This window comes from Podarcis gaigeae, assembly GCF_964106915.1.
Source record: "Podarcis gaigeae genome assembly, chromosome: 6".
In the NCBI taxonomy this organism is placed as follows: domain Eukaryota; kingdom Metazoa; phylum Chordata; class Lepidosauria; order Squamata; family Lacertidae; genus Podarcis; species Podarcis gaigeae.
Window position 1 is genome coordinate 17,780,118 of NC_139682.1, and position 19,568 is coordinate 17,799,685.

The 19,568-nt window shown below is 47.3% G+C and overlaps 1 protein-coding gene across 3 annotated transcripts; it reads left to right on the forward strand.

Annotated features, from left to right (window-relative positions):
• Positions 1 to 1,604: 1,604 nt before the first annotated feature.
• Positions 1,605 to 19,342, forward strand: ZFP64 (ZFP64 zinc finger protein; the record flags this gene model as incomplete). 3 transcript variants are annotated; one of them, XM_083744312.1, is made up of 6 exons in its annotated part: positions 1,605 to 1,804; positions 5,095 to 5,334; positions 7,575 to 7,736; positions 10,891 to 10,953; positions 12,335 to 12,586; positions 17,104 to 19,342. In XM_083744312.1, 6 exons carry the CDS (start codon positions 1,756 to 1,758, stop codon positions 18,387 to 18,389), a joined length of 2,052 nt encoding a protein of 683 aa, XP_083600438.1. In that variant the 3' UTR covers positions 18,390 to 19,342. The 3 variants fall into 3 exon arrangements, with proteins under 3 accessions (XP_083600438.1, XP_083600440.1, XP_083600439.1); XM_083744314.1 differs by lacking the exon at positions 1,605 to 1,804 and adding an exon at positions 2,094 to 2,115; XM_083744313.1 differs by lacking the exon at positions 1,605 to 1,804 and adding an exon at positions 4,714 to 4,747.
• Positions 19,343 to 19,568: the final 226 nt, after the last annotated feature.

Here is a 19,568-nt window from a genome sequence, read left to right on the forward strand (position 1 = left end):
GTCAAGACTGGCCCGTACGGGCAGGGGTACCTTTACCTTTACCTTTATGCATTGTTGGAAAAGACCCTGGGATGAGTCTGTTGCAATGTAGGACGACCTATACATGTTAGAAATACTATAGAATTAATAATAATTTGGATGTCAGTTGTTAGTGGCATCCGTCTGTCTCAAGAGACAATGGGGTGCACCTCCGGGGGGTGGGGGTTAAAGTCAAACCACATTGGTTTTGTATAGTTAAAAAGGTAAAGGGACCCCTGACCGTTAGGTCCAGTCGTGGCCGACTCTGGGGTTGCGGCGCTCATTTTGCTCTATTGGCCGAGGGAGCCGGCGTACAGCTTCCAGGTCATGTGGACACCATGACTAAGCCGCTTCTGGCAAACCAGAGCAGCGCACGGAAACACCGTTTACCTTCCCGCTGGAGTGGTACCTATTTATCTACTTGCACTTTGACGTGCTTTCGAACTGCTAGGTTGGCAGGAGCTGAGACTGAGCAACGGGGGCTCACTCCATCACGGGGATTCGAACTGTCAACCTTCTGATCGGCAACTCCTAGGCTCAGTGGTTTAACCCACAGCGCCACCCGTAGTAAGCACCATAATGACCTCTCTGGGGCAGAAGCCTGGACAGTGCGTATGGAGTTCTTGGGCTGCCCCCTCTCCATCTCGCTGATGTGATCCAAAGGAAAGCAGAGCAATATGTTTGCAACCAGCTTGCAGGAGCTGCCGGAAGGAGGCATGCAATGCACCATCCAACTCTCTTAGGGACTCCGCTCCAGATTTGGGTAGGGTTTACTCTACTTGTCTTTATTGAACAATGGTTGCTTTCTTTTTGGAGTGCTTACATGGCAATGAGAATTCATCTTGCATTCTTCCTGATTTGCTTGCAAGGTGTGCACATTTTCCAATTTATCACACACCTTTCAATGCGACTCAGTGACACTTTCCAAACTGCAAAGAGGTCCATTTCTTATTTTTATTTCGAAGTGGATTCGTTATGCTAGGGTGGCAGAGCACTTTAAACCATTTCAAATGCACAGACCTAAAGTTCCAGAATGCAGATATCTGGAGTCACCATGTATCACCGTGATTTCATGCTGGTTTTACACTAATTCTGTGCTGGCACAGCTTTTGTATTGATTATTTTAGCGGCTAACTTCTTGTATTTGTTTCACTGGGTGGCACGCGATTGCCATAAATGAATGGGCAAGCGGGGAGAAAGCAGCTTGGGAACAGGGACGTTTAAATAGATGCACATTCCAAGCACCGAGTGAAATGTCCCCATTCGGATCTACAGTATTGTCCCGAGGATAAAGGAGGCAAAGAAAAAGGGAGGGAAAACCCTTTGCTGCCTTGCCGCAGCTCAGCCAGTAATGCCACCGGTAGAGCCTATTTTGCTACACTGTCCCTCGCTTTTCTCCAGGGTTGCAATCCTGTGTGCGCACTGACCGGGGAGCAAGTCCAACTCAACTCAGCAGGCTTACTCCTGAGTTGCATTGCTACCAGAGGATGCAAGCGCCCTTTGCTCCCTTCTGTGGGCAAAGAGCCTCGCGACGGCATCGGTTGCTGCTACAGAGCATGCTCCACAGTCCCTCCACATCCGTCCCCGCCTTCTGGTGTGTGGGGGGGGGGGGCACCCGCGAGGACGTTGCAAAGTCTCCTTGTTCGTTCGTTTTTCCTCTCCCCACCCCCACCCCCTTTTTTCTTTTTTGCAAAGCTGCGCCTGGCGCGCGGCTGCTGCGAATCCGCGACGGCTGCGATGAACTCGACCGCCGCGACCGGCCAGCCGTTCGCCAGCCCCGTGCAATGTAAGTGGCTGCGCGGCTTATCCGCGCTCCCGGGCCCGGAGCTGGCAGAAGCCGCGCGGAGCCTGCGCTCCGGCTGGCCCCGAAACCTGAGTAGCGGAAGAAGCGAGCGCTCGCGCAGCCCGGGAATCTGGAGCGTGAAAACGGGGCCCGGGAACCTGGGTGGGAAGAGCAGCCGGCAGGTTGGGGAAAGGCGGGCCGGAGGGTGGCATTGAGACAAGCCGGGTGGGGAGAGGGTCCAAAAAGGTGCATCGCATTTCATAAGGAACCGGGAGGGTTTCGGGTGCTAAAGCCAGCAGGTTTGAGCATGCTTGGTGGGTTTAGTTGCATTTAATTCTCTGCAGGATTGCAGCAGATGGAGGGGGTGACACAATCCGGTTTTTTTGACCGTGCAATTTGGCTGCGTGCAAGCAGATCAAGGCCTGGTTCCAGCACCTCCAATGCAACCTGGTTTGGGGTGCTGTCTTATTCTTCTGCTTGCAAGGAATTCAGAGGCCCGTCCTAGGCCAGGGCTTTTGTTCTTGCGTTTGGACTTTCTGTACCCCCCCCCCCCAGCAAAAAGTGGTGGGGATGTATTTATATGTACAGAAGGCTGCCTCACACCAGATTAGTCCAATCGTCCAGTACTGGCTACACTGAGTAGCATCAACATTCTTAGTAGCTCAGGCAGTCTTTCCAGTTGTCTGGGATACCTGGTCCTGTCAACTGGGAGATGGCCAGGAGTAAACCTGGAACCTTCTGTGTGCATATGCTCTTCCCCTAAACTACCGGTATGTCCAGCCTCATAACCTCACATGTAGGACGCTCCATGCGCATCCTCTCCACATGAGCCATTCTGCAATTGCTCAAGACTGAACTCAGGACGCATTAGCCTGTCTGGCACCAGAGTAATACATTAAAAGAAAAGGCGGTTTTAAAAGTTTCTTAAGCGAATGTGCTCTCTTGTGCTCTCTCCGTGGGAAGGTTTTAAAAGATCACACAATGGAGCTATTTGTGCTGCTGGAATTTAAATACGTTAAAGCTGCAATCCATTACACAGACTTACCTGGGAGTAAATCCAGTTTGAGTAAATATGCATAAAGTGACATTGCAAGCTGCCTTCCTGTGTATGATTTCCTGGGATAAAGCTTCCATATAGCGTAAGCAGGTTAAAATGGTTAGTCTAGGGGTGTTTCAGTAGGCAATCTTGTGCCCATCACAATATCACAACCTGACCTACCTGACATTCGTTTTTATTCCATCCTTCTGGTGCACCAGTCAAGAGTGCCATATAGAAATTTAGAATAAACACATTGAAATACAAAGAATTAAGCAATACAAATAAATATGTTTTGAACAGGTGTGTGTAGGAACACAGCAAATTTTTTTAAAAAAAAACCTGTTTAAAAGCAATTGCAGAGATCATAGGTAGAAATGAACTTAGCAAGCAAAATCCTGGTGGAATTCAACCACAACAGAGGGGGTCATCCATGTTTCACAGATATTTCACAATATTGGTGCAGTCACTGAAAAGGCCTCGTCTCATCTCAATCTCCTCTCTGCACATCCGCCATTTAACTTATAGCAATCTGTAGAGGATTTAAAACCTGACATCTTGGCAACTCTCATGCATGGACATGTGCACTATTATCTTGTAACTCCAGCTGGCAATAATAAGGTCTGTGATGGATAAATAAAGGTACCTTATGTTCTACTTGTTAATTTTTTTAGTCTTGGCTGCTAGACTTGCCATACCCCGCGGAGGATCTTAAGGTCCGTAAATAACAACACTTTGGAGGTCCCAAGCCTCAAGGAGGTTAGATTGGTTTCAACTAGGGCCAGGGCCTTTTCAGCCCCGACGTGGTGGAAAGCTCTGTCACAAGAGACTAGGGCCCTGCAGGATTTGACATCTTTCCACAGGGCCTGGAAGACGGAGCTGTTCCGCCTGGCCTTTGGCTTAGACTCACTCTGACCCCTTATATGGGATTTGGTATATAAATTTTCCCTTGGCTTTTTTGCTGGCCCATGTAGGACCAGCATGGATAGTTGGCTCGGGGTGAATATCTGATGTTTCCTCCCTTTATGGTATTGATTTATGGGCTACGACTAAAATGAAGCTGCATTTTAAGCCGTATTTTAATTAACTGTTTCTTTGTTTGTTTGTTTGTTTTTGTTTCTCTATTACGTTTTATTGTAATTCATATTTGGTGTTAGCCGCCCTGAGCCCAGCCCTGGCTGGGGGGAGCGGGGTATAAATAAAAATTTATATATTTATTTAGTGCTGAAGCTTCTTTTGAGCTGCTGATAACCTACTGTAGGATAATACAGTGGTACCTCGGGTTACATCCGCTTCAGGTTACAGACTCCGCTAACCCAGAAGTAGTGCTTCAGGTTAAGAACTTTGCTTCAGGATGAGAACAGAAATCATGCTCCGGTGGCACGGCAGCAGCAGGAGGCCCCATTAGCTAAAGTGGTGCTTCAGGTTAAGAACAGTTTCAGGTTAAGTACGGACCTCCGGAACGAATTAAGTACTTAACCCGAGGTACCACTGTGCAGTGGACGCTCGGGTTGCGAACATGATCCATGCGGGAGGCACGTTCACAACCTGCAGCGCCGTGTCTGCACACGTGCGGGTTGCAATTCGGCGCTTCTGCGCAAAGCGCTATTTAGCACTTCTGCGCACATGCAATCGCCGAAACCCGGAAGTAAGCCGTTCTGGTACTTTTGGGTTTCGGCACATCTGTAACCCAAGAAAGCTCAACCTGAAGCATTTGTAACCCGAGGTATGACTGTAATGTTTTTCTAACGCAGAGTTCACCAAGGTCAGTGGCCGCACTTGAATTTTTCAGCAGGTGCTGTGGACACCAAACCCTCTTTTTTCTGCTCTGGATACGCCTCCCCCCGCCCCCCACGAGACAGAAAAAAGAAAGTGAATGCACACGTATTCCACTTTTCTACGCAATCTGGGTAAATGTCAGAACTAGTTGAATTAATCAGCCTGGAAAAGCACATAGAGCTGAAAGAGGAAATGAGAAAGAACATCACTCTTCCAACTTTCTCCTTCAACTCTATGTGATTTCCAAGGGAGGATACAGTAACCGCGCTCTCTACGTCATGACCAAGTGGGCAGTTCATGGGGAGACTCAGAGGCTCAGTAGGTACCAGGATATCTGCCATGTTGGTGAACGCTGTTGAGCCATTTCTCCATTGCTTCCAGTAACTTGCAAACAATAACCTTGGCAACACATAAATTTTCATTTGCCATTCCTGAGGTGGTTATGAATTGCTTTGTTGAATTTGATGTGTTTTGACAGTTCCAGGAGGCACCACTGTCCTGGTGGAGCTCACACCAGATATTCACATTTGTGGCCTGTGCAAGCAGCAGTTCAATAACCTAGATGCGTTCGTCGCTCACAAGAGAAACGGCTGCCAGTTGTCCGGCACGACGGCAGAGACTACCAGCACAGTACAGTTTGTAGCAGAAGAAACCGTGCCAGCGACCCAGACCCAAACCACAACAAGGACCATCACTTCAGAAACCCAAACGATCACAGGTATTTATCCAGGAAGTTTGGGTAGTGGCATCTTCGTGGCAAAAGTAAGCCCTAGCATTGTATGCTTCATCAGCAAGGGGTACCCTGGGCAAATGGAAGCACTAAAGCGTGGGTAGGCAAACTAAGGCCCGGGGGCCGGATCCAGCCCAATCACCTTCTAAATCCTGTCCGCGGATGGTCAGCGTGTTTTTGCATGAGTAGAATGTGTCCTTTTATTTAAAATGCATCTCTGGGTTATTTGTTGGGCATGCCTGGTGTTTTTACATGAGTAGAATGTGCGCTTTTATTTAAAATGCATCTCTGAGTTATTTGGGGGGCATAGGAATTCATTCATTATTTATTTATTTATTTCAAAATATAGTCCGGCCCCCCACAAGGTCTGAGGGACACTGGACCGGCCCCCTGCTGATAAAGTTTGCTGACCCCTGGTCCAAACTGTTCCATTGTTATACTACTTGATGGAACTTTGGCCTGATTTTGTATGTCAGTCTTTAGTTACATTACGATGCTATGATGCCGACAGAAAAAGTTGCTGGAAAAGTTTTCTGACCCCTGCACTAAAGCTTTGTCCCACCGGCATCTCCAAAGAAAATAAATGTCTTTGCTTAAGATCATGGAGAGCTGCTGACAGTCCGAGCTCAGAACATTGGCCTAGATTGGTCATTGGTATGGCTCAATGTATGCCACTTGTGGGTTGTGAACTTGGGGGGAAGTGCCTTAGTGGTAGAACACATGCCTTCCGTGCAGAATTTCCCTGGCATCTCCAGTTCAAAAGTTCAGATAGCAAGTAATGGAAAAGTCCTTTCTGCCTGACCCTGGCATTCAGTCACTGCCAGTCAAAACAGGAAATGCTGGGCAAGATGGGAGAAGAATCTTAGCTGGTATAAGACAGGTCCCTAAGCTCACTTCCTTGTTCATTCTTGTACGCAGCCGCTTACTTTGCCACCTGTGGCAAATAAAAATCACCTCCAGGTGACCAGGCAGAAACGTATTGCAAAAGTTGGCTCTTTTTTCCTTCTTGCCTGTAAATGATTTGGTAGCTTAACAACTCTCAGCACCATTCACAAAATACACCTCCAAGGATTCTGTGCAGGGAGCCACAGCTGTTCAAATTCATAGTGCATATGGGAGCTTAGTCTCATAGCTAACTTAAAAGTTTCCTTCCTGACCAGCTTTGATTAGTGAACCTTGTGGCGTTTCTCTCACTGACAAGGAAGCAGTTAAGAAAAGAAAGAAGATTGCATTATAGTCTCGAGATTGGGAGTACCGTATTTTTCGCTCTATAACACGCACCTGACCATAACACGCACATCGTTTTTAGAGGAGGAAAACAAGGGGAAAAACATTCTGAATGAAACAGTGGATGTATCATTTTTGGGCTTCATGCTGTGGCCACAGACATGTGATCTGATGGTGAATTTGGGGTGACCCAATGCAAAGATCCTGAGAATCCCTGTGAATCCATGCTTTGTAACCACGTTTTTGCACCATTGCAGCCCCAGGCAACAGTAGGTGCGTGATTTTTTTGGTGCAGGCTGTAGCCATGGACATGCTATGTGATCTGATGGTGAATTTGGGGTGACCCAATGCAAAGATCCTGAGGATCCATGTGGATCTATGCTTTGTAACCACATTTTAAGTGGGGAGCGAAGGAAAAACAAAGAAGCGACATGAGAGGGGTGTGCAGAGAAGCAGCTGGCTAAGAATGCAGGAGAGGGATTTAATGGAGGGAGGAAAGAAAGGCAAAAGTTTCCCCCCACCCAAGCCAGCCATCTCTCTCTCTCTCCCTCCCCCTCTCTCTCTCCCTCCCCCTCCCCCCCCTCTCTCTCCCCCAGCAGCACCGGAGCACAGAGAGGAATTCCCCTCTGCTTGCCTGGAGGGGAGGGGCTTTCCCTGCTCTTTGTTCCGTTTGAGCAAAGACAGCAACGAAACAGAGGAGGGTGGGCAGTACGACCCTGAGGCAGAATGCAGGAAAGCAGCCACTTCCTCTTTTCAGGTTTCCCTTCTAGGAGACGCGCGATTTGATTTTTGCCTGCTTTTTCGGCTCCAGGGACCACACATTCGCTCTATAACACGCACAGACATTTCCCCTTCCTTTTTAGGAGAAAAAATCTGCGTGTTATAGAGGGAAAAATACGGTAATTTTATGCTCTTCTTATATTGAGGGTTCACAGAAGCTATGTGGTTTTGCAGTGCTCTGATGTTAAAACAAGTCTTTTTTTTTCCTGGTTGCTTTTGAGTTTCTGCGCCAGAGTTTGTTTTTGAGCATGGCTACCAAACCTACCTACCTGGTGAGAGCAGTGAGCCTCAGCCTGCCGTCGTTGTCACCACTACACCGAAACCTCGCGCCAGAAAGTCCGCCACATCAGGGGCGCAAAAGAAACTTAACTGCTGCTATCCAGGTAAAGTATATGCCTGTGTTTAGACCAGGCATAGGCAAATTTGGCCCTCCAAATGTTTTGGGACTACAATTCCCATCATCCCTGACCACTGGTCCTGTTAGCTAGGGATCATGGTTGTAGGCAAAAACATCTGGAGGGCCGAGTTTGCCTATTCCTGGTTTAGACAGTGTGGCAGTCTTAGGACCCTAGAAGTAACTGCTTCTGCGGTTTAGATCCCCTGGCTGTTGCTGGTTCACGGATCCCTCCATTCTATTCTGTTGCTTTGGGGTAGGAAGGTTCAAAATCTTCTTCGCAGGTGGGGGGGAAAAGTGAAAATTGCTATAAACCTCATAGCGGTTGGGGAGGATGGGCTATTTATTTGTTTGCTGTGTTTATACCCCATGTTTTTCTCCAAGGAGTTCAACCGCCCTGAGACCTGTGGTTATAGGGCAGGTATATAAATTCAATAAATAAATAAAGTGGGTAAACATTGTTATTCCCCCTCCTATTCAATCATTCCTTTGTATACTGCCTTTCCAAAGTTCAAACCGTTTGCAAGGTGGCTTGCAGCATATAAAAAAATACATAACTGCAAACATAACAAAACTAGTCATCAACAATAAATGAAACATCAAAAAGCACACAACCAAATTTCCACATAAATCACAAGATCCAGTATAAATATGTATAAAAAATTAACATCAGCATCAACAGCAACAAACACCTACCCTGTGAGGTAGATTGGCCTGAGAGGCCCAAGGTCACCCAGGGAGCTTCATTGGTGAGTGGGGATTTGAACTCTAGTCCAACACTCTAACCACTACACCACACTACCCTCTTTAGCTGCCATTGCTTTGGGAAACATTGCCTGCATATTAGCAGGACTATGATTGACAAAAATAGTCTTTGGAAGGAAAGAAAAAATGCACTTTCCAGTTAGTGAGGCTCAGCAGTATGGATTCTGTATACATATAGATGATACACAGTAAAAATGATAGCCTCCTTTTTCAGGATTTTCTTGCCTCACCCCACCCCACCCTAAGGAGTCTCAGGGACCTCAAGTGTCTTTGCCCCTCGTGAATTGTTCTTCCAAATCGTTCCTTACATCCACTGCTTTGCTCTGCTGCTTTCGGGGGGGGGGGGGGGAAATAAATTGGAAATGCTTAAACGAATTTTAATCAGTGACATGGCCGCAAAGTTTCAAGAAGATTCATGGAAGCGCTTTTTAATTAATTTATATAGCCATTGATCACGCAGGCCAAAGTCACGGGAAGGTAAGTGGGTGGGAAGTCTTGCTTGTGTAATTAGGTCAGCTAACTTCATCAGAATGTTCCGTTTCAGAACCCGTCTTCCCTTGAGAATCTTACCTGGAAGTTATGTCCATTCCTCACTGTGCTTCTAACCTCAGACAGTGTTGGTAATTCAGGCAAAACACCTGCACACCTACCTACGGGGTCATTGGACCTGAACTAGGAGGGTGTGGAATCAAATCCTTGCTCAGCTTTGAAGCTTGCTGAGTGCACTTCAACCTTTTCTGCCTATCCAGGGTCTGAGTGTGGAATTGAAGGGGGATCTCAGGCCCAGGGGGTCTCGCTTATCTGCCCCATGGAGCTGTCCCAAAACTGCACCTTTACTGGCTGTGTTTCACATGCCAAGTGAGGGGTATGCTCTTTGACTCTCCCAGTGTCTCTTTCTTCTCTGGATAGAGGACGGAGAGCAGTGTTATAAACTCAGATATATAAGCTAATCCCCAAATGGCAATTTAAACCTAGGTTACGGTTGCCACAACAGAATGTCTAGGTGCATTTTTTTTCTTTTTCTTTTTTGCTGTGAAACTACTACTACTTCTTCTTAATTTCATTTCTATACTGCTTTATATCTTAAAGAAAAAATCTCAAAGCGGTTTACAACACAATATAACATCAAATAAAGCAATCCAGAATAAAAGAAATTCAAGCTTCAAGCAAAATATTTCAGATCCTCCTCTAAGTGGCATTTTGCTTTCCCCATATTTATTTACTTAATTTATATAGCCACCCCGTAGCAGAAGTGCTTTAGGAAGCCAGTGTGGCGTAGTAGTTAGAGTGTCAGACTAGGACGGGAGATCAGGGTTCAAATCCCAGCTCAGTCATGAAGCTCAATGGGTGACCTTGGGCCAGTCACAGCCACTTAAGCTACCTCACAGGGTCATTGTAGGGATTAACCGAGGAGGGGAGTGAACCATGTACTCCTTGGAGAAAAAAGTGCAATATAAACAGAATAAATAAGCTCCTGCTTAAACCTGGAGGGGCCAGCCTGATGGAGATGTCAGTTGCCAGCTTGACAAACAGAGATTTCCACGTGATCGCAGTTGGACCCTCGCCAGTAGCAAAACGCGCCTGGCGCCTGGCTAATTTCTAACACCGAGGTGTGTGCGAGTTTGGGCAGAAACTAGCCTACTGTACGAAGGGGAAATTTACACCTGTTGCTCCACCCACTCCTGCCTCTGTTCTGCCCACCCGAAGGTTGCCCTGAAGGAAATGTTGCCCTGTTTCCTGTTGCCATGTCAACTGCGAGCAACGCCAACGTCAGGAAACAACATGGCTGTGTCTCCCAGCGGACTTGTTGACTGCTGGCATCCATAGAAGTTTGGCGTCCAGGGAGAGGAATAAGGAGCAGAGTTCTTTTTTTAAAAAAGTAATATTTATTAAAGGTTTAAGTGTTACAGAAAGAAAAAAAGGAAAACACAAAATTAAACAAAACAAAACAACACATCACAATAAAGGGGGAAAAACAGAAAACACTACTTATCTTAACAAAACAAAAACAGAAACAATTAAAAACACAACGAATATTCCCATAACTTATCTTTCATTTGCTTGTTTCATTGACCTCCTCACACCTCCCTTTTTTGTATTCTAGTTCAGTTAGCTATTTCAGCAAATCCTTAAGGAGCAGAGTTCTAGCCGAGGCCTAGTTCTAGGTCATGTATGCCTGTTGAGGACCAGTGTTGCGTTGGCCCAGGGAGACCTGGGTTCGAATCCCTGGTCATTGAACTCAACGGGTGACCATGGCCACTCAATGATTTAAAGGGGAGAATTGTATACCCTTCCCTGGGACCCTTGGAGAAAGTGTAGGGTAAAAGTGAATAAATAAATAAATAATAGCTGGCCCTCTCTGTTTTTTCTCTCCCCAGGCTGCCAGTTCAAGACATCCTACGGTATGAAAGACATGGAACGACATTTAAGAACACACACTGGTAAGCAGCCTTATATAGCCTTAAACTGAGTTATATAGCCCTAATTTCCCTACCTGCCCCCCCGCCCAAGCCAATGTACACAGACCTCCTGGGCGCAGTTGCGTTCTGCTTACGGGCACAGACTTCGATTGGATAAATACGATAACATTTGGAATGAGTTTATACGGAATGTTGTAGACGATTAACATCTATATATGCGTTAAGATAATAACACTGGTATCAGTTTATACAAGAATGCATGGGAGTGTGTTACATTGCAATTTTGTATTTGTATTTTTTCCTTAAACACATCTTTGTTCTTTTTCCTCCCTCATTTCCACCCCCAGGAGTACCTGCAGACTTGAAGTAACCCTGAGATTTGCAGGTGCTAAAAAAATCTTGGGGGGGGGGGGACTACTTGAGGCGGAAGGAATTGGGCAACCCATAAATATCCACTCACACAGAATGTTGAGAGAGTGGGGGGTGGGGACTGACAACCATGGGAAGGGGAATGGAGAGGCTGGAAAAAGGAAGAAAGGAGACAGAGATATGAAAAAGTGTAGAATGAAGCATCCCATTGTCTGGAAAGGTCACTTATTGGTTCATAAAGGTAAAGGGACCCCTGACCATTAGGTCCAGTCATGACCGACTCTGGGGTTGTGGTGCTCATCTCGCTTTATTGGCCGAGGAAGCCGGCGCACAGCTTCCAGGTCGTGTGGCCAGCATGACTAAGCCACTTCTGGTGAACCAGAGCAGCGCACAGAAATGCCTTTTACCTTCTGGAGCGGTACCTATTTATCTACTTGCACTTGATGTGCTTTCGAACTGCTGGAGCTGGGACCGAGCAACGGGAGCTCACCCCATCGCAGGGATTCGAACCGCCGACCTTCTGATCGGCAAGCCCTAGGCTCTGTGGTTTAACCCACAGCGCCACCTGCGTCCCATTTCTTGCTTCATTCTGAGAAGCTATTTTAAAGTGTCCCAAGGATGGAAGCACGATTTGCTGATAGACTTCAATGGATAAATAAAATATTTTAACATAGCTTGGATTTGACCCTCCTCTCCATTAAGAAAAACCACAGTGGAAAGAAAAGGATCCACCAGAACATACTCAATGGGCGTAACTATTGAGGTGGAAGATGGTGCAGGGAGGGGATAGAATTGGGTGGCTGGAGCCCTTATGGAAAGCATTGCACACTGCAATGTTTTGTTTCAGATCCCACCTGTAAAATTAATGTATTGCAAGCAGATGCATTCTCAGAGCTATGCCTGCCTCTCCGCACATCCTCAGTTTGCTGGAGAAAAAGGCAAATAGAATGGAGGAAACCTATCTTTGTTCCGTGTAATGCAACTCATCTCAAGCCTGCTGCACCTTGGCTTTTTGTTGATGCCGTTGTTTTAGGTGACAAGCCCCACAAATGTGAGGTTTGCGGAAAGAGCTTCAGCCGCAAAGACAAGCTCAAAATGCACATGCGATCCCACAGTGGAGTGAAGCCCTACAAATGCAAGCACTGTGACTACGCAGCTTCCGAAAGCAGCAGCCTGAACAAGCACCAGCGCATCCATTCGAACGAGCGCCCTTTCAAGTGCCAGATCTGCCCTTACGCAAGCCGCAATTCCAGCCAGCTCACGGTGCATCTCAGGTCCCATACAGGTAAGGACAGGGACAGGTCTGCCATACGTTGTCTCATGTTGGGATTGGGGATCAGATGCTCCATGATTATTGCAAAAGGGGCTTCACGCGATCCGATGATCTTGCAAAGCCATAAGCAGAGAGCTTTCCACAGAGCTTTGCAGGCCAGCTGATTGGTGATGTTTGCAAACCTCTTTTTAGCTGTGTTTTCCTGCCCCAAATATTTATATACAAGCATGTCTCACTATGCAAACACAATCACTTCTCAGGAAATCATTTACTAGGCAAGAGTTCACATAACGACTCTTCAGATTCCATTGATTCCTATGGGGGAATTTTGAATGTGTTCCTGACCATGGAAATCTGACCCCCAACTGACGGAAAACCCTCTGGAACCTTGCAAAAGGCAAACAAGGAAGGAGAAAATGTTCTCTTATTTGCCCAGTCTCTCCTATTCTTCCCACCATAGTTTCTGTTGAAATGGCTGTCGCAAGACCAGCAAAACACCAAAAAGTAAGGCTTCTCTAAGGCTGATTATTGGTTTACAGAGGAGGACAGCCTATTTGAGTATCTGAATCTACAATATGCATAGCCAGGTTCCTCGTTTTTGGATAAGTGAATTTTCATAGAGCGAGCAGTTGGATAGCAGTTGGACATGTATGCATATATGATGTCATGTGTGTGGCAGGTTGGCCAAAATGGGCTCACGGGCCAAACAGGGAGGCCTGGTGGCAGGCCGAGTTGGGTCTATAAGGCACAGGTTTCCCAACGCTCACATATGTATGAAAGTCTAGTGCTGGATTTGTTTGGGGGAAACTATTAAGAACCTGGATCATACTGGAACTCCCAAGAGTTGGCCTGCTCAAAAGTTATCTGTAAGTATCTCACATCTTAAGGCGTTCACCAGACATTGCCCATGTCCTCTCCAGGTGTTGTTCCACCCATTATGACTAAAAACTTAAAACTACAGAGCTGTCTCAGGGCCAAACCAGGGCTGTGGGCTGACCTGCTTCAGTGTGGAGGATCTCAAACTCAGGGTTCCTAGGACCAACAGCTGGAGCTGGAACCTGAGGAACAGCAAGCCAGAGCCCCTGGTCTGTTGACCTGGCATGGTCAGAAGGCCAGGGTGCTAAATCTTTCTACTAGGCATTGCCCATCCACAGGCTTTGTGTTGCTTATCAGGTGCAAGGATTGATGCAGCACACCTGTGCCTAGAGAGGACTTCCCAGGTACGTTGAGGTTCTTGGAATGTGATGCTCTGCCCTTTCACACAACCCTGCTAAAATCTCCAAAGGAAATGCTATCCTTGCCATCTCTGCTTGGACTCAGATCCTGCAGGTCTTAGGCTCAGCTATTCAGTAGTCCCCTCTTAATTTCCATTCTCTTCTTGCATGGGCATTTCATCATTTACGAATGAAGCTCTGCAAAGAAAAAGAAAATAGTAATAAATTAAACTTCCTTTGCCAAAGTCAAATCCAATAGGGTCATTGAGGAGGAAAAACAACCGGCGACACAGATCACTCTCTAGATTGGAACATTAAATATACGGCTGACATTTAGCTTCTGCAGATCTCCTCTAGTATGGCTTGGCATCTGAAATTGGGGAATATCGGATCGTGTGCCGCACCCGGTTTTCATCAGGAAAGTGGGTAAAAATCCAATGACTGACTCTTGCACTTCACCCAGTGGTATACGCAGCTGGAAGGGCTGGCCTGTAAAACAAATTGAACTGGCAGGCTGTGTGTCTTCATTAATAAAATGTGTATAATAAACATTTTACACCCAGGGTCTCAATTATTAAGCAAGCTTGTGGATTAGCACAGTATGCCACATCGCAATTTGAAATATCTTCCGCCCGATCAATGAAATATGTAGCCGGGTAAGCAACTTGCGCCTACATTTTTTTTTACAGTCTCCCATTTATGAAGATCTATAAAATATTAACTGGTAAAGTAAATTAAGCCATGTGTGTTGTGATTTTTTAAAAGAGCTGCAACGTTCACTGAACCAAGGACCTCCTTACATTTTATTTCTGCCTTAAATGGCACCCCGTGGCTCATTCACTCACTTCTGAGCGTGTGTGCGTGATATACACGGAATAACAAAGGAGCTCCGCGCTGTTCAAGTAGCTTAGAGCAGCAATAAGTCAACAGTGCTGCTTTGTGATGTGGTATTAGCGATAATTGGCTACTCTTTGCGAAACGAAAACCCCGCCGTTCGTATTGTGAAAGGTATCAATACTGTGCATGTTTGCGCTGTATTGCTCTGTTGATTAGGCAGGTCCTACCAGCTGTGGAGGCGTAACGCTACGAAAGCTAAGGCATGTTTTCGGATATAATTCCTGCAAATTGTTGTGCAGAGGTCTGCTTTTGCTCCTGAACATTGGTATTCTCCGTTTACTCCCCTTTTCAATGCATTCTGCTTGCTTTCCTTTTCAAAAAGATACTTCGTTTAGGGGGGGAAACAATAATGTTACTATAATAATTAAATATGCAAAGCTTGCATATCAGTCTGGCAGATAAATAACTGGAGGAGAGCTATTGGGAGATATGGGGGAAAGCGAAGGGCAGGCAAGGAAATGGTGGCATTTTTTCCTGGGGGGAAATTTGTAGGTTTCAGAATGCAGGTGTCCTGTCTTCCCTCCCCTTCAGATAGTATATATAAGGATGCATTTATTTGCGTTTGATGTTGAAGTGCTGGCTTTGTGCATTTGTGGTTGCGGACAAATTATGCCCTGCCCCGCTCAAAAGAAGAGAAACCCATCTCTTTCGAAAGAGGGGTGAGGACAATGAAATGTTATGGTGCAAATTGAGAGAACAGGCACTGAAATGACTGATGGGGTCTCAGCTGAAAGGGATCCCGGTGTTGCAGTGGGTAGCGTGATGAAGACTTGGGTCCATTCATTTCAGTGGGACTACACTGAGAAAGACTGGCCACAACCCAAAGTGTCATGGCACCTTCAAAGTCGTAGTAAATTCATTGTGGCCAAAGATTTTGTGGGCTCAAGTCCTCTTTGTCAGATGTCAAGATAAATTTTATTAGCCTTTAGGGCAGCGGTTCTCAACCTGTGGGTCCCCAGATGTTGTTGGACTACAACTCCCATCATCCCTGAGCTCTGGCCTTGCTAGCTAGGGGTGATGGGAGTTGTAGTCCAACAACATCTGGGGACCCACAGGTTGAGAAAGGCTGCTTTAGGGTGTCCAAAGACTCTTGATTATTTTTGTTAAACTGTGGGGTTTGCTTTGTGATGCCCCTAGCTTGGATGGCTTTAGAAGGGGAGGCGGGCAAATTTGTGGAGGATAATGCTTTCAGTGGCTGCCAGTCAAGATGACCGTATATTACGTCCATGTTTTGGAGGCAATATGCTACTCTGAATACCAGTTGCTGGAGGGTCACTAGCTGGAGACTTCTGTGGTGTTTGTGGGATTTCCAGTGCAGCTATGGGATGGCAGCTATGGGAAGAGAATCCTAGACGCAGTGGTGCTTTCGTCTGATCTAGCAGGAGTCTCCTCATGTTCCTGGGCTAGCTCCAGGTTGCTCACCAGAACAAGACAGTTTGATCATATAATGTCAATCCTGGCCCGACTACACCGGCTGCCATTTAGTTTCCGGGCCCAATTCAAAGTGCTGGTGTTAAAGCCTTACACCAGGCATAGGCAAACTCTGGTCCTCCAGATGTTTGGGACTACAATTCCCATCATCCCTAGCTAACAGGACCAGTGGTCAGGGATGGTGGGAATTGTAGTCCCAAACATCTGGAGCGCCGGAGTTTGCCTATGACTGCCTTACACAGCTCAGGACCTCAATACCTTAAGGACCATCTCTCCCCCTATGAACCGCCCCAGACCTTGCACTTGTCATCCGAGGCCCTTCTCTATGTCCCCCTCTCCCCAAGAGGTTTGTAGGGATATAACACGAGAAGGGGCCTTTTCTGTGGTGGCTCCCCATCTGTGGAATGCTCTTCCTAGAGAGGTTCACCTGCCACCATCATTACATGTCTTTAGACGGCCGGCAAAAACTTTCCTCTTTACCCAGGCTTTTCGCCATTAAATAATCTATGGCCTGTTAAATGTGTTGCAGGTGGGTATTGTTATTATGATTAATTTTATTATACTATCTGTTTTTCTTCTTTGTTTTTTATTCTTACACTCTGTAAAATACGTTTTTAGTGTTCGACACTTCCTATAAAGGGCAGTACAGTGGTACCTTGGGTTACATACGCTTCAGGTTACACACTCCACTAACCCAGAAATAGTGCTTCAGGTTAAGAACTTTGTTTCAGGATAAGAACAGAAATTGGGCTCTGGCAGCGCAGCAGCAGCAGGAGGCCCCATTAGCTAAAGTGGTGCTTCGGGTTAAGAACAGTTTCAGGTTAAAAACGGACCTCCGGAACGAATTAAGTACTTAACCCGAGGTACCACTGTAAATAAATCATCATCTTTCAGAAACACCAATGCAAATCCATTGGAATTTATCCTTACTGTCCTGCATCTCTTGGTCCAAACGCCCCTAATTCGAAACGCTTTTCTCACGGACAGGAGATGCTCCCTTCCAGTGCCGCCTCTGCAGCGCCAAATTCAAAATCAACTCGGACTTGAAGAGGCACATGCGCGTGCACACGGGGGAGAAGCCCTACAAGTGCGACTACTGCGACGTGCGCTGCGCCATGAAGGGCAACCTGAAGTCGCACATCCGCATCAAGCACAGCATGGAGAACGCCTACCGGTGCCTCGAGTGCGAGTTCCAGTGCGGGAACAAGACCAGCCTGCGGCACCACCTGCGCACCCACCAGCCCGAGCAGCCAGTGAAATGCTCAGAGTGCAGCTACTCCTGCTCCAACAAGGCCACCCTCAAGGTGCATGAGCGGATCCACTTCAAGGACCGCCCGTTCAAGTGCGAGTTCTGCAGCTTCGACACCAAGCAGCGCAGCAACCTCACCACGCACATGAAGAAGGCGCACGGGGACAAGGTCAGGGCCAAGAAGAAGGCGGCCGAGAAGGGGGAAGGAGAGCGGCCGAAGGAAGGCGGCTCCAGGCAAGTGGCCAGGCTGGAGGCCAAGAAAGCTTTCAAGTGCGATCTCTGCGAGGCCTCGTTCGTCCGGGAAGACTCCTTGCGGAGTCACAAGAGGCAGCACGTTGAGTACAATGGGACTAAGAACACGGAGCTGGCCGTTTTGCAGTTCCAGGTGGACCCCACGAGGCCAGCCGGCGCCCCTATTACCGTCAGCCACCTCCAGGTCCCGCTGCAGGCTTCGTCTTACGGCAAAGGGCAGGTGAAGATCATCGTCGGACATCAGGTACCGCAAGCCGGCGGTCTGGTGCAAGCGGCTTCCGTCAACATTGTGCCTCCGGCCTTAATAAGCCAGAACCAAGAAGATCTGTCTGGCAACGGCCAGTTGCAAATCCTGCAGCAAGTGAGCTTGCTGGCTCCCCCTCTGCCCCCGGGGTCTCAAGCAGAAAGCATTTCGATGGGCCAACCGGCCGTGCTCCTCACAACCCACAGTCCAGCGGACAGAAGCACGCCCGGCCAGACTCTGATTCCCGACATCCCCGTCGGCAGCCACGAAGCCTCGGCTACCCAGGCTTTCATCAGCGGTGCCGAGATCAGCTGCTCCGACTTGGAAGGACTCAACGCTTTGATTCAGGAAGGGGCCGGGGAGGTGACAGTGGTGAGCGATGAGGACCAGAGCATCACTGTCGCCACCTCGGTGCCCCCTCCTCCCATCTTTTCCTCCCCTTCTCACGCCGACATGCCCAAGCAAGTCTACTCCATTATCCAAAGTGGTGCAAGTTTGCTGTGTCCTGCAGACTCCATACCAGATTAGTTCAAGAGCAGCGCATTTGCTCAGCGCTCAGTTAGCACATCAGATTCGGCCCTGGATCCAGATTAGAGTACAGATGGCGAAGCGATCCCTGGTGTCGTGCCGGTTCATTGCTTCACTCCAGGGGTAGCCCAGCTGTTGTCGGACTATAGCTCCCATCATCCCTGACCATTGGCCAGACCGACTTGGGGGCTGATGGGAGTTGTAGTCCCACAACGTTCTCAGGGCACTGTGTTGACTGCCCCTGCATTCCATGCCTTACTGCAAATAGAGCCCCTCCTTACAGAATACTGTGGTACCGCAGTTCTCAAATGTCTCCATTGACGAACGTTTCGGAACTCGAACGCCGAAAACCCGGAAGTGAATGTTTCCATTTTCGACCACTCGTCAGAAGTTGAATGGCTTCTGTGTGTTTTTCAATTTTCTCAACTGAATTTGCCGACAGCCTCAGTTTTCGAATGTTTCGGAACTCGAACGGTCTTCTGGGATGGATTACATTCGAGAACCGAGGTACCACTGTATTGCGTGCATGTTTTAACAGGCTTAGTGATGGTTATGCTTTTGAGACCAGGGAGCGGAGAAAGTATGAGAGTCTACAAACAGGTGCCACCCAGTGAGGTGCAGTATTCATTACACACAGTTCGTCTCTTGCCCGTTCCTGCGCTAGATTGTTCGTTTGGTGCACAGCACAATATTTCACAGCTGCTGGGTAGCAAATACTGTCCCTCCTACACCTCTTGCCCCGTTTGAAGGTCACAGCCTTAAAATACACATAGCAAAAGAAGTTGCACTGAAATTATCTCCCAGCTTCACAGCCAACTCCAGTCACGATGTTTGTAACCCAGCGAATTTCAGGGAAGAGTGTGTTGTTGTTTTACTTCCAATTCCGCATTGGCTTTCATTTCCCAGGCTTTCCACAATCATGTTCAAAGTAAATATAATATATTTTGAAATAACGGCACAGCCTTGGACTGTAATCCTGTGACGAATTGTAGTGTAATTGCAATTATGCAGAGATTTTGGTAGGACTAAGTAATCCGAGACTGCAGGGTTCGCTCCAAAAACAGGGTTTGAGGGGGGAGGTCCAGCTCTTTATTTATTTTTTTACTGGCTGGATTTCTGCATCTTTGATGATAGCTTGATGTGCATGGAAATAGGCAGAAGATGCTAGGCCTATAGGGA